The 14416-nt window shown below is 34.2% G+C and overlaps 2 protein-coding genes across 2 annotated transcripts; one reads left to right on the top strand and one right to left on the bottom strand.

The window, feature by feature from the left end:
- Positions 1 to 1109: 1109 nt before the first annotated feature.
- LOC101257356 (uncharacterized) lies at positions 1110 to 6955 on the bottom strand. Its single transcript, XM_004236606.5, has 8 exons — positions 6646 to 6955; positions 5748 to 5836; positions 4652 to 4715; positions 3965 to 4042; positions 2606 to 2682; positions 2442 to 2508; positions 2259 to 2366; positions 1110 to 1405 (listed from the first exon to the last, which is right to left on the bottom strand). Exons 1-8 carry the CDS (start codon positions 6715 to 6717, stop codon positions 1376 to 1378), a joined length of 585 nt encoding a protein of 194 aa, XP_004236654.1. The 5' UTR covers positions 6718 to 6955; the 3' UTR covers positions 1110 to 1375.
- A 1763-nt stretch (positions 6956 to 8718) lies between these two features.
- On the top strand, positions 8719 to 13878 carry FKBP16-3 (peptidyl-prolyl cis-trans isomerase FKBP16-3, chloroplastic). Its single transcript, NM_001365917.1, has 7 exons — positions 8719 to 8824; positions 8925 to 9223; positions 11472 to 11555; positions 12078 to 12127; positions 12741 to 12789; positions 12906 to 12980; positions 13577 to 13878. Exons 1-7 carry the CDS (start codon positions 8794 to 8796, stop codon positions 13694 to 13696), a joined length of 708 nt encoding a protein of 235 aa, NP_001352846.1. The 5' UTR covers positions 8719 to 8793; the 3' UTR covers positions 13697 to 13878.
- Positions 13879 to 14416: the final 538 nt, after the last annotated feature.

The raw sequence follows: 14416 nt of genomic DNA, 5'->3' as shown, positions 1-14416 counted from the left end.
ACAACAAATTTAATTCACATATGAATATGAGCAAACCAGTCTTCCCTTTTTAACTTGTAAAGTTGATGTCTTCTGGTTGGTGTGGAACTTGGAACTTGCTCCTTATAATCCTCACCCAATTCATTTTCTATATGTCATTGTCATTACAATTCTTTTATTTTTTTAATATGATGTTTGATATTTATATCGGGATCAGAGATCTTATTCAGCAAGAAATTACATTGTATATTCAAGTTTAAAGTTATTTTTTTTATGTATATATAGTAGATGTTGAGTTCAGTAGTGGAGAAATTTAACTAAGAGTATCCAAGAATAATGGTTGTGGTTGTCAAAACAAAATAAAAAAAATATTATGTTATTCGGGGCGTGAACCCAGAACTTTTTCATTCAAATGGACACATATTACTACTACGCGCAAGACATAGCTCTAGCTCCGCCCCTGATTGAGTCCTCTTGACTTCTTTTATCTTTTAAACCTTTTTAATGAAAATTGTATTTTTGTGCCATGTTGACCTATTTAAGGAGCTCCTGCTAGAATTTTCATCATTTCTAGATCTTTAAATGTGATCAAGGATGGACATATCATATTCATCCTGTCGCAACCCGTGATATCTAGATTAAGATGGTGTTATGTGTTTGGGTTCGAAAATATAAGGTATGTGTAACTACATTTATAATAATTTTCTCATACTAAGAATTTTTCGCATTTTCTACAACACATTCAATGTAGTCCCACAAATAAAATCTGAAGAGAGTATGCATCCCTTATCCTATCATTTTAGGGTAGAGCGGACGTTATTTTCGATAAACCTTCAACTCAAACGAGAAGTTTTGGAAGCATGGAAAATATGATGGTCAAAAGATATAAAACAAATGAATCGACAGGAGGGGAGAGGATGAGCCAAAAGGATATACTCCTTTAACCTTAACAAAAGCTCTTAACAAAAGCTCTTGAATTTTGAGCCCGTGATGGAGTTGCCTTTGGTAGGAAGTATTTGTCCCCAAAGTGGACTCACGACGTGAATCCAGATTAGTTGGGAAAACCCCATAAAAAGAACGCTGAGCTCTCCGACTAGAACGTCTACTCGTAGCTCATAAACAACATAAAATTTCCAAAAATCACCTTCCGAAGTGCAAATATTTTACACCAAAAAAGTAAATGCTTGATGTTCTGATACAATTTATCGCGGTAAACCTAAGATGTGTTGAACAAGTCAACTATTGTACTATAGAAAATAATGTCACAACTTGCAATTTGTATGATCTTAGGATTTACATGAACCTAAGATGTGTTGAACAATCAAAGGATCTTTCATTTGTCATCTCATTACAATGCTGTTCAAGCATTTTGCATCAAATATAATGACAAATAACATCAACTTAGTGTAGCTTCCCTTCTTAGTACCTGTACAAACAGTAGGTAGCATCAGTATTCAAGCACTCATAAGCTTTTCCAAGAAAGGTAAAGTTACTCTCTGCACTTTGATAGTCATAGTATTTTCTCTTTTTCCATTTGTGTGCCGAGGGTTGCGCTTTTAGTCCATCAAATATCGATCATTTAACTTTCGGTTTACTGATATGTGGAGTTTGGATCCTCTACTTATGAATCTTTACGATTTTAATGAGTTACTAAGTACTAACCGTTCTAGTTATCACAGATTTGTATTATTTTCTCAATATTTGAGCGTAATGCAATTCTAAGATAATCTAAATACACACAAGTCTTTCTAATATAGAGGAACTATAGACATATTTTTATTAGTTTAAGGTTAAATGTGCTTAGCCAACTATTATGAGGACCAAATCAAGAATTGAGGGACCAAAAGTGCAATCATACACTTCTTCTATTTTTCTTTTGGGGTTTTTGGGGTGGGGGGTTAGTGTGAAGGAAGACACAGGAGTTCTGCGTCTTCAATGCCGAGATGACCAACAACCTAACATTGTCGTCATGTAAGAAATACTCCATTTGTTTCATTTTACGTGACAATTTTCCTTTGAAAACAATTAGCTTTAAGCTTTGCAGTTTATCCTTAATGACATGATTTTACACTGGTAAGTTCTAGAAGGTTTTGTTTCTTTCTTAAGCTCGACGCTTAATCAAATAGATTTACATAAAATGAACCAGAGGAAATAGCCAATTGAGTGGGGTGGCACTTATCTATGATTGTGAAACTAAGGAATGAACAGTTTGCAAAAATTCAGTAGAGCAGCCAACTAGTATATAGTTAAAGCAGAAAGATCAAATAAAACTGATTTACCTCTTCAGCAAATTTTATCAAAATTGTCGTTCGTGGTCGGTGCTGCCCCTCCACAGGGACAAAATGAGCTGTCACGACTGCTGGAAACCCTGCATTTTCCAGAACTCCCTTCGAGAAGAAAATAAGAAAATAAATTATAGCTCTCAGAAATGGTAGACAAAGCAAAGCCGATGATGTTCTTACCCTTACAATACCCGCAACAAAAGCTCCGCAGTTGAAAGCACCCATATCTTTTGGAATTGAAATGAATCTAAAATTCAAATGCAAATGATCCCAAAATGAAATACAAGAGTTAGTTCAGTAATTAAATAATTGGAAGCATTTATAATGGCTTCAGTCGAGATCACCTGTTCACAAGGAGCTCCTTCTCACTAATCATATATTCATCTTCATGTTCAGTGCCTTTCTCAAGTGAGTCAGCAACCTGTATACAAAAGCCAAAATGTTTCATCTAATCCAATCCTAAAACAAATTCACAGGCAGAATAACTTGGTTGGTCACTAAAGGCAAAATTACGCTAGAGGAGCTTGATGCCACTCAAACCAATGAGCACGCCATTGAAGAAACCATTGAGAAAAGCTTTAAAAAAACTCATACAAAATGATGAATTACTCTTGCAAACTACAAATTACTTAAAATCAAGAGACAGAGAGACTTATATCACAATCATAGGGACCTAAAAGGCTAAACAGATTCTAAGAATAACAAACTGAACCAAAGCACTGAAAGGACTTACTCTAGATGGTCTGGGTCATAATGGAAAAAAATATGTGAAATGTTGTGTTAAAGCGAGACTGTGAGTGGTAGGAGACTTCTGACCTATAAACACACAAAAGGAAAAACACTTGCTTCTTATCAACATGCAAGTATTCTGAAACCAATTGTTAGCTTTTAACAAAATGGTATCTCTTGTAATTAGGAAGTTGATACATGTGGCGATGAACTTCAGAACAAATTAAGAGATAATATCAAGTACGATTCAAGAGAAAATATTAATCATAGATAAAGAGGAGAATGTCAAAACTTCAAATACAGTAAGTTTGGAAAATGATTTTAGCTCCAACCACGTTACAGTTTCACGCATTATTAAAATTGTGGCAGAGAGCGAGAGGTTCTTCATTTGAGGTAACTGAAAAAGAACTACGATCAGAATATCAACTCCATTATGCTTTCGTTATAAAGACGTTCATTCTTACGACATCATTTATGTGCAATTTCTCTCACAGCAAACTGAAGAACCCCTAACCAAAAGCTCACCAGCATATCAAATTACCACAATGACAAAGCATCAAATCGACAGAGCCTATTGATATTCCATCAACTCGAACTAAAATGAAGAAAAGATGGACCGCAACATTCACATGCTATGCATAGTACATCCTAAGCAGTTAGAGAAAGTGATAAAATATAGGCTTAAATTTTCCATGCTTGCTGCTTGCTAAGTGGAATACTTTTAAAACATGGGCAAAGATAGCTCCTAGAAGTGTAAGGAATGGATCTCGTCAAATGACCATTTTAAACTCCTTTTGCACTGAAGAAGTTTTCAGTCATTCCCACCGCCACAACATTAAACCAAAAATCAATACAATCACCAACAAACAAGAGATGAAGTGCAGTCCCCCAAAAAAACAATCAGTATAATCAAAGAGATTTGAAAGGTGTTTAAGCAAAAAAGGGTAAGACAGAAGGAAGTAAAAGAAGTTGACCTTCCCAAACAAAACCTTCCATACTGTGCTATGCACAAATGATAATATACCCAGTAATCGTGTCTCCCTTCTGTTTCCCTGCAGCATTATGAAGATTTTAGAACAATTACCGTATCAACTTTAAAAATATAGCTTGTCAACTAGTTCTGCAAATGACCATCACAATTTGCTTGCTTAAATTGTTGAAAGTAGCTTCATAGGATTTTATGTAATATTGCATGATGCAATTTGCATCCTTCACGTAGTAAAGTAGCCATGGTAGCAGCAGTACAGCTAGCTCCTCTCACAATCTATTCTTGATTTTGTCCAACTTCTGAACTTTTATTGGGAATGACTTTGGTTAAGGATATGACTACGTTTACAGGTAGTCATCATATTATCCTCTACAGTTTCCCAGTCTTTTAAGTGTCAAAATCACAAAATCATGGTTGAAAAACATTTCTCAGTCGAGGAACATTTTGAAGACACAAACATGATTATGCTTAAAATTACAGTAAGTAAATATGCTCGAAGTACACATTTCTATATAATGGACATAGATTAAATGGAGAGAACTGGCCCAGATAATTACGCAATCGAGGTTTACTGGTTTGACAACAGATACCGAGCATCGAGATATGGAGTTTCTCTTAAGTGAAAAAATTAAAAGCAGAACATTAGGGTGGCAATAGCATTGACGGTTCATACCTTTTCCCTGTGGCAGAGGAGTTCTAAAATCCGTGCTCCAACAGCATAGCCAGCATCCTCCAACCTATTTTCCAGAAAATCATCAATATCTACAAGAATGTCTTCACAAATACACTCTGAAATTTGTGGCAACGGCAAAATCTTATGGCAAAAACTATATCAAACTTAAAAGGGCAGAAAAATCTAAGCTCAAGCTGGGGAAGTTTCTGTTTATCTTTTGTTACTTTGCCATATCCTCTAACAAATTTTCCGGATAAGCATCAACATCCAGAACAATGCATTCACATATACAGTGTGAAATTGTGGCGAGGCAAGAACTTACTGACAAACTATTTCAAACTTCAAAGGGCAGAAAACTTTAAGCTCAAGTTCGTAGAAGATTCTGCTTATACTTTGGTACCTTAAACAAATAAACTGATCAGCTTCCTTCCTTTAATTCCTTTTCTTCAGCACTGAATGATCAGAACCAATAGTTTTTTGTTTTTTTTGAGATAAAGGTAACTAATGATCAGAACCAACAGTTCCATCCAAAAGAACAAGGTGTCAGCAAATATAGCAATTTTATTCCTTTTGATGAGGAAAGACTTCAATCAAAATGGATGTAACGGTAGCAATCATGCTAAACAAACAGTTAAAATAGCTAATCCTTACCTCAAAAGTGATCATTTCATTCATTTGACACTAATAATATGGAGATTCCTTTTTTTTCTTCCCTATAATGACCTGATACCATCGAAAAGACTCTTAAGCACTATAGCACACCTCCATGTTTAGAGAAACAATAACGTAAAATGATCAATCAATCAACTAAGCTTCTCCTCCAAAATAGTTAGTGTCTGAATCTTCCACAACCATTTCTCCCTATTCGGATCCATTCCAATACTAGAATTTCTCGAAATTCCACAGCATAACAGGTCACTTCCCCTCTAATTTCAGCAATACAAGAGCAACAACAACAACTACAACTCAGTGTCAAACAAGTCGGTGTTCGACTATATCAGTAACCATTTTTCATTTAAGCTCATTTCATAAAGAATCCTTATAATTCATCAATACAGGGGCAAATAAACAAAATAACAGAGTTCTTGAAAATCACCTTCGCTCTAATTCAGTAATGTTGTCCACTTGAGTCTGATTGTACTGAACAAGCTCCGAAAACAAGAAAGCAAAAGCACTCAAACTGACCTGCAAAGAACCTCATTCACTAATCTGCAAAGTATATCTCCCAAACCCAACCCAACCCACCCACACCCTCTAGCTAAAAAGATTTAAAAGTGGTAACATGGGTTGATGTTATTAGTATCTATAATGAAAAAGAACTCCCCACCCCGTTCTTTTCTTGAAGAGCTAATTCAATTTAGAACACAAAATTGAGTTAAGCAAAAGCATAAAATTGATCTACAAAGTATATCCACCCCCACCCACCCACCCCCCCACCCACCCCACACACACAATCTAGCTAAAAAGAATATAAAATTGGTAACATGGGTCAATGTTATTAAGATCTATAGTTAAAATGAACCCCCACCCCCAGCTATTTTTTTCTTCACAGCTAAGAGGATTTAGAACACAAAATTGAGCTGAGCATAAGCCCTCAAACTGTCCTGCAAAGGACCTCAATCACTAGTCTGCATAGTAACCCCCACCAACACCCTCTAGTTAAAAAGATTAAAATTGATAACATGGGTCAATTTTATTATTTAGGATCAATAGTGAAAAAAAAAAAACATTTTCCCCTTGAACAACGAATATAACTTAGAACACAAAATTGAGTTAAGCTTTAGCCTCAATCACTAATCCGCAAAGTATATCCCCCAACCCACCAACACCCTCTAGGTAGAAATATCTAAAATTGGTAACATGGGTCACTCTAATTAAGATCCATAGTGAAAAAAAAACCTTTTTTTTCTTCTTCATTATTGAACTACTGAGATGATTTAGAACACAAATTTGAGTTTTTTTTCACTGAAAAAAAAGAAGAGAGAAAGAAGTACCTCTTGTTTGCCTTTGCTGAGGGGTCTCTCAAGAACATTTGAGTACTGTTTGATCTTCCCTACACTTATCATCTTCTTCCTTCAACTCTCTCTACAGATCGCTTAGCACTGTAATGTCTACTCTTCTTTTGGATACTCAGATTTCGTTTCGTTTTCCACTGAAAAGGGAGACTGAAGGATAAAAGAGAAAAATGACAAAATGACCCTTTTATGTTTGAGGAGATTTAAATATAGTACATTGGAATAAAATTTTGAGCACTTTTAGTCCTTTCATTATGTTAAAAGTGAGTATTTTTCAAGTCTTGCAAACAAGAATGGTACTAAAAAGAAAAGAATTTATAGGAGACATTTGGATAGCTTAGAATAATTTAAAATACAAATATTCGACTGTAATTGGATTGATTTGGTTTTAATTAAAAAAAGTCAATTCCAAATCAAATCAATTCATTACTATAAGTATAGTTTTTAAAATTTATTTTATACATAAAAGTATTTATTTTGATATAATTTCTGAATGTTTTTTATATTTTTAAAATTTTTTATCTTTCAACATGTTATTTCTAGTTTGAGACTTACAATTTTGAATTGTCCAATTAAAAATTGTAGTCCATGGATATCAGTAGCTCTAATAAAATTCATATCAAAATCAAATTAATACTAATACAAATACAAATAATTCAATACTAAGAATGACAATAATGTTGAATTAGAGGCGAACTCAAAATTTGAAAACTTTGGGTGAACGAATAATTTCAAATATGAGCTTGTGGATGTTTCCTCTGGCTTGTACCAACAACACAATGATACTCTTATGTTCATCATGGATACACTATTAATTATATCTTAATTTCTACTAATTTCACGATTTTTTTCTGAATTTAATGGGTGACGTGCATCCCCATATGTAGGGGTGGATCCGCCTCTATGTTGAATATTAGTTCTTTAATTTTATATTGATTTAGAAATTTAAAATATATAACCTAATGTTAATTTTTGTTTAATGTTTAATCACGTGATTAATACGTATTAGACTTATTTCAACATGATTTATTACTTTTAAATTATTATCATTTTCATTATGTCTTATCAACCATATTATTTAGTTCTCTAGAGTTTGTATGATACATTAGTTTCTCTTATTTGGTAACTCCAAAATGAGAGTAATCGCGAGGGGTGAACATGGTACGATATATATTGAAAGATCATACATATTGAAATTCTTAATACTATGGTTTTACTATTATGATTTTGGTATACATTTTAATATATATATTTTTGGTATTTGGTACAATGTTTGAAATTTACGAATAACATACCGAAATATCGAATACCATACCGAAGTATATATTTACATAAATAACACACACATACACACAAAAGCACATACACACGCGCGCACACACAAAAAAAATTAAAAATTGTAACAAATATGCAACCTAGTATTAGTATAAACCAAATGTTTAGAAGTTAAAACTTTGATTACTTTATTTTGATTGAAATGTATTTGAATTGTAATTGATTAATAAAGGAGTTGTTGGTATTTTATTTTGAATATATTTCTATGTGTGTATTGTGTTAATATGATACAATTGAGATTCTTTTTTTAATTGTTGAAATCGTAATACTATTATAAGAGTATATATTAGTCAAAATTGAACAAATCATGGTTACCGATTTATCATACTAAAGAATATCAAAATCAAACTTCAATATACCAAATCACACTGAGCTAAATTGGTATGGTAATGGTGTAATATTTTAAAAACTGAATATCAAAATTACTGTATGAAAACTTTCAAATACCGTACCGTATTCATACCATGCTCACTCGTAGTAATCGCTAACAATAATGATAACATATCCAATCAAGTCTCACAATTGGAGGTTTGAAAAGATTGGGTGTAGGAATATATTATAGAGATAGTGAAAGGTTGTTTCTGATTGACCCTCGATAAAGTGGAGCTAACCATCATTGAGGCCAAACTTTATGGACCAAATTGTATTTAAATAAACATTAATTTGCCTATTCAAAAACAGCCCATATAAAAAGCCACATCTTTTATTTCATTATCCACTCATTCATTCATTACTAGCAAAAATTCATAATAACACATTGCTGAATAATCCAAAATTAGGATTATCACAACAATGGCATCAACATCTCTTGTACTTCCACTCAGTAAGCTCCATTAAATCTTGAAAAAAATATATTTTTTACTTCTTTTTCATATTCAATTTTGTACTCATTTGGTTTACATATTGTGTTCTTGATTGTAAAGGTTCAGCCTTTTCTATAAATTTGTTCAAGAATCATCATCAAAGAATCAGAAAACTCCAAACTGGAAATGGGGTTACTAGGGAATTTGGTTTAAGATTGTGGGCACAAGAGAATTTGATGGGTACTGTTGAAGAAGCTGAAAGGTACAATACAACTAAGCGCAGAGATTTGGTAATGGGGTTGGGGTTCTGTGGAGTTACAAGTTTTTTGGTGGGTTCTTGTTATGCTGAGGCAGCTGGATTGCCACCTGAGGAAAAACCAAAACTTTGTGATGCTACATGTGAGAAAGAGCTTGAAAATGTATGGTGAGGTTATTAAGCTCCCTCTCATTTTTTTAAACTCTTAACTTGTTTTCATTTATTTACTTCCTTCATTTTAATTTATATGTTGTAGTTTGATTGAGCAGGGAGTTTAAGAAAGAAAGATCGACTTTTGAAACTTGTGATCTTAAATATGCCTTGAGATATGTGTGGCTATAAAAGCACGTTAGGTGAAAATGAGATGTAGAAAGTTAAATTAGGATAGGCGTTGTCCGTTTCTTTTTTAATGTTGATAACCGTGGCGTTGGAGTCAGCTTTTATGTATCTCGACTATTTACATGTGACATGTACCACCTCAAACCAATAGCATGTACTAGGTAACTTTGTACATCAAGACTAGGACAGATGAGAAATCACCTGTTTTTTTTTGTTTGAACCTGAAACCTTATGGTTTTCAATCCTCTTGATTGACCACTAGATCATATTCTTGGGTAAGTGTCATTCGTTTTGAAAGGGACTAGTAAAGCAATAGTCTCATATAAAATGGAGCGGAGGGTGAGGTAGTTAAGGACAATTTTGTACTCCTTCCATCTAAGTCCTATGTTGCTCGCATTCTTCAAACATACATCCAGATGTGTGTCGGATGCTCGAATTACTGTAATTTTTTGAGGATCCGACTTTGCGTTGTAGTATTTTTGAAGGTACGAGCAAAACATAAATCATAACTATTATAACAAATATTTGAGTGAATGAACAATTTTGTATGTTAATCTTTAAATATATCTTATAGCGCAATTGGGTTATGGATTTTCAGTTAATTGGGTTGTATGGGATACATAATCATGGACCACCAGTTTGGTTGAACACGTCGCCAGTTGAATTTTTCCCATTATACTGTGCGTTGTGAAGGTGAACATCTGTGAAAGAAGTTTGAGCTAAAGCAGTGACTGAAAACTTACTTGAATAGAGCAACCGTCATGATCAAAGTTTAAAGTTTGAACAATTAAATGACTCTGAACTCTTGAAAGTTGTGAAAAATGAATAAGGTAACTTTAGTGGACTGATGTTAAGTACTTGGGATCTTACAAAATAAAAATTGTGTAATATAAAGGAACAGATTTGAACTATTTTATAAAGAGTCTTGTGAGGGAATTAATTGTTGCCTCAAAAATTCAATGTGATGCATGGTTTTTTTTCACTCATTACTATTCATCTGACATTCTAATGCAATTTCAAGAGAAGTTCTTTGCCTTGCATTTGGTTTCGAGTCTAAAAAAAGTTATTGCACTTTCATATTCATGGAGATTGTTGACAAATTATAACAAATAACTACTATGAATAATATTCAACTTTTTTGCATCAGAGGTTATTACTACACTTATTGAGCTGGTCCTTACTTTTTGAGTATGCTTGTTAAGATCTTGCAAGAATTAATCCCTATTCTGGAATGATAGGAGATTATGTGCCTTTTAAAAAGACATCTAAAATAGATAATCACACATATTTAGGTTGCATATTTTCCCAATCTGTCTGGGTCACAGATACATCCCATTTTTTTACTTGCACATGGCAAGTGTAAGTCCCACACTTCCAAATCAAGTATATGTTCCTACTGGGCGTTTTTTTACCTTCTTTAAAGGGGATCAATAGTGTTCCCATTTACCCTCCAGCATGACTCGAACCCTCAACCTATTAGTTGATTGGAGGTGTTCAACCACTTGAGCAAGCCTCACTTGTCCCTATTGAACGTTTTTCTATGTTTGCCAGTTTCTTTCTATAGTACATAGTGAATTCTTAACGCTCTATTCAGATTTAATGACTTGAAATCTTTTTCGTTGGACATACAATCACTATATGCATGCATAGACTTGCAAAAGTTGATATTCCGACTGCTATGGTCTGAAGTTTCTTGCAACAATGAAGTTGCAATTTAGCATGAATTAGGAGTGCCATTTTATTTAGGTAGTCTTTTTCAGACACTTAGCTGACAAATGATGACAAGACCCAAATTGGTCTAACATATGAACTGAAATAGCTTCATTACAATCATCTTTCTCTGAGATACTTCTAGTTGGTATCTACTATAGAACTCATCATTTACTTGAAATAATACTATAATAGTTTACATATGAAATTTAATAGAATATTCATCAACTTAGGATGCTCTATGTGATTGCTGCAGTATCCGTATTGTCCAAGGTTACGTGATGGAAAAGATTCACTGACATATCATTTGTCATAGAAAACCTGAGAACCCCACTAATACTAGAAATTTTTCATAAATGAAGGTTCCTATGGTAACAACCGAATCAGGTTTGCAGTATAAGGACATCAAAGTTGGTCGAGGCCCTAGTCCCCCTGTTGGTTTCCAGGTATGTATCCTGATTTCTGATACTTTGTTTCTAATGTAAGAGTGAAGGACAAAATACTGTGCGATGAACTTTCTTCTTCACCAAACTAGCTTGTTACCTTACCCATTTGGCAATTCGTGGTAAAATATGCTTCATCTTCTCAAATCATGAAATTGTTTAGTATCGCAAAATTAGTTGAAGGGAATTGAGGAGAAAAGGACAACAACATATCCAGTGAAATCCCATAAGTGGGGTCCGGGAGGTAGAGTGTACGTATCCCTTACCATTAATTCATAGAGGTAGAGAGGTTGTTTCCGAGAAAAGGACATGCAAAAAATTAGAGAAAAGAATTTCTTACTCAAAGCAATGCATCATTATTTAAGGTTTTCCTTGTAACTCCACAGAGAGAGTGGGAAAGAGGGAGGGACGGAAGGAGAGAGAGATCCTTAAATTATCATGTGTCACAAAAGATATATGGCTCCTTCTTTCGTGTAAGTTATATTCAAATTATTTTATCAGTCAAATTTTGTTTCATGATGACAGGTGGCTGCAAATTATGTTGCCATGGTTCCCTCGGGACAAATTTTTGACAGGTCATTACACTTATTGTACTCTGATTGGTTTGTTGAATATTTCACAAGATTGTATACAAGCTTTGCCTTTTTTTGGTCATTTAGAAATTGCATCTGTTGAAGCATATGAATTTTATACGCTTTCTTACAGTAAGCCGATGATGTTATAGAGTGATCAGCCCATACACATTGTATCTGTTCGTGTAACATGGCATATTTATAAGGAGGCATGTTATTTACTGATAGACAGACAAATAGCATATCGATACTCGGAAGAAAAACAAAAAGACTCAATTTGTAAAGTAAATGAATATGTAACCTCCAGAAGAAAAGAGAGGAGGAGGAAGGTTCTCCTTGTAGATTTTTTTTTGTTACAATGTCTTCTTTAGGTTCAGTGCTTTGTTTTGGACATGAAGGAGAAGCTGCAGAAGTTATTCTTTTTATTTTCTCGTAATGGTCGTACATGTAACCTTATAAGAGAACTTGCCATTTCTTCTTTAAGAAGTCTTATTCTCCTTGCCCTCAAAACACACATGCAGTACTTATTTTTCACTTTAGGATAAATGACGTTTGTGATTCGATGTTCCTTCAAATGTCTAACTCTCGCAAGATCTCTTGATTTTTAAATTAACAGCTCCCTGGAGAAAGGTCGACCTTACATTTTCCGTGTAGGTGCTGACCAGGTAAGCTTTAGTACATGTTCATGAAAATTTGTGATTTCATGATTTCTGTAGCAGTAATAGCAGGTGAAGAATTAGTTAGTTCATATGTGACTAACTAATTTCAATGGCTAGAGTAGGTAATCAAAGGACTTGATGAAGGGATTCTGAGCATGAAAGTTGGAGGACTACGTCGACTCTATGTACCTGGATCTGTAAGTTCTCTGCCTTCAGAATTTCTCATTCTACAGATGCAAGGCAAATGAGAAAAAGATAATAATCAAACCATTAAGCAGGGGGAAATGCTTCTTTGTGGGATTGACAGGTTTAGATAATAGCCCCTTTAGGGGTTGTTTGGTAGAATGTACTAGAAAAAATAATACATGTATTAGCTGTGGTATTATTTAATTCTTTTGTTTGATAGGATTTTCACCCTATGTAGTAGTATAGGGTGTATGACTAATATATAGCAAATCATGGTTATTAGCAAGACGCGAGTTACTAATACATGGATAAACAAGGTAAAAGATAGAACTGCCCTTAATACATCAAATCAAACACCAGTCTTTTTCCTAAAATTCTCCTTTCCTTCAGTAAATGTCATACTTCATCTCAATGAATTTTCACTTGAGGATGGCCTAATACTTTGTGCGGGGGGTCGTGAACTTGAACTTCTCATATATGCAATAGCTTATATTCAATCTGTTTTATGTTCACGCTTTACTGCATGCATGTCAATTGACTTGAAATCGTCCAAGAGTAGTGAAAATCTTTTATCAGAGTAAGTTTCTTACACATTTTTGTTGAATAGTTGGCGTTTCCAAAAGGTCTGATATCGGCTCCTGGAAGGCCAAGAGTGGCTCCTAACAGCCCACTGGTATTCGACGTGAGTTTGGAGTTCATACCTGGCCTTGAATCCGACGAAGAGTGATCATTTTACAATTTTTTTTCTTGTATTGTTTTCCCCTTGGCATGTATCTATAAAGCTAAGGAAAGGCTTATTTCCTTTGCTGTATACACTCCAGTTTTGCTTCTGTATTTTAGTTCTTGTATGGTGCTCATAAAGCATACATGTACATGAATATAGGCATGACAAAGAAATGTTAAAGAATATGCCTTGACGTAATTAGTAAAGTTGTTGTCATGTAATCAAGAGGTCATTGGATCCGAACCGTGGAAATAGCCTCTTGTAGAAATGCAGGTAAAGGGAGTGTATGATAGACCTTTGTGGTCAGGCTCTTCTCGAACTCCGCTCATAGCATACAGAAGCTTAGTATATGGCTAAGAATTTCAAGCTAAAATACGATGAGAATATGGATGAGCTAAAAAATTTATTTCTGCAAAGTTCAAAGGCAAATTTTGTACTCCATAGGTATCTCCGTGTCACCTATAGGTTACGATTCGAGTTATGGAAATAATTACTTATACTTGTATTAGTTACATCACACTTCTCGAGGTGCGATTAGGGTCGAATCCAAAGATTACCATCCTAGAGAAGAGGCCAAATATATACAAACATAATTTTCTTGGAAGTGACTTTACAACCTTTCAATCTTTTTATGGTTACAATTTGTCAATATAATGAACTATAGTGGTCCTCAATATTAGAGTATTTGCTGCGCTGTATACCAAACTAGTACTCTGTACCAAC

This window comes from Solanum lycopersicum, chromosome 4 (genome assembly GCF_036512215.1).
Source record: "Solanum lycopersicum chromosome 4, SLM_r2.1".
NCBI lineage: Eukaryota > Viridiplantae > Streptophyta > Magnoliopsida > Solanales > Solanaceae > Solanum > Solanum lycopersicum.
The sequence above is the reverse complement of the archived record's forward strand: the minus strand, read 5'-3'. Positions and strand labels throughout refer to the sequence as shown.

Coding starts and splice junctions, on each gene's coding strand:
- LOC101257356 (XM_004236606.5), bottom strand. CDS start 6,717: ATGATAAGTGTAGGGAAGATCAAACAGTACTCAAATGTTCTTGAGAGA. Junction 5,837..6,645: donor TCAGCAAAGGCAAACAAGAG/GTACTTCTTTCT, acceptor GGTTCTTTGCAG/GTCAGTTTGAGTGCTTTTGC. Junction 2,683..3,964: donor GGAAGGTTTTGTTTGGGAAG/GTCAACTTCTTT, acceptor TTTTGTATACAG/GTTGCTGACTCACTTGAGAA.
- FKBP16-3 (NM_001365917.1), top strand. CDS start 8,794: ATGGCATCAACATCTCTTGTACTTCCACTCA. Junction 8,825..8,924: donor ATCTCTTGTACTTCCACTCA/GTAAGCTCCATT, acceptor TTGATTGTAAAG/GTTCAGCCTTTTCTATAAAT. Junction 12,790..12,905: donor TCCGTGTAGGTGCTGACCAG/GTAAGCTTTAGT, acceptor TGGCTAGAGTAG/GTAATCAAAGGACTTGATGA.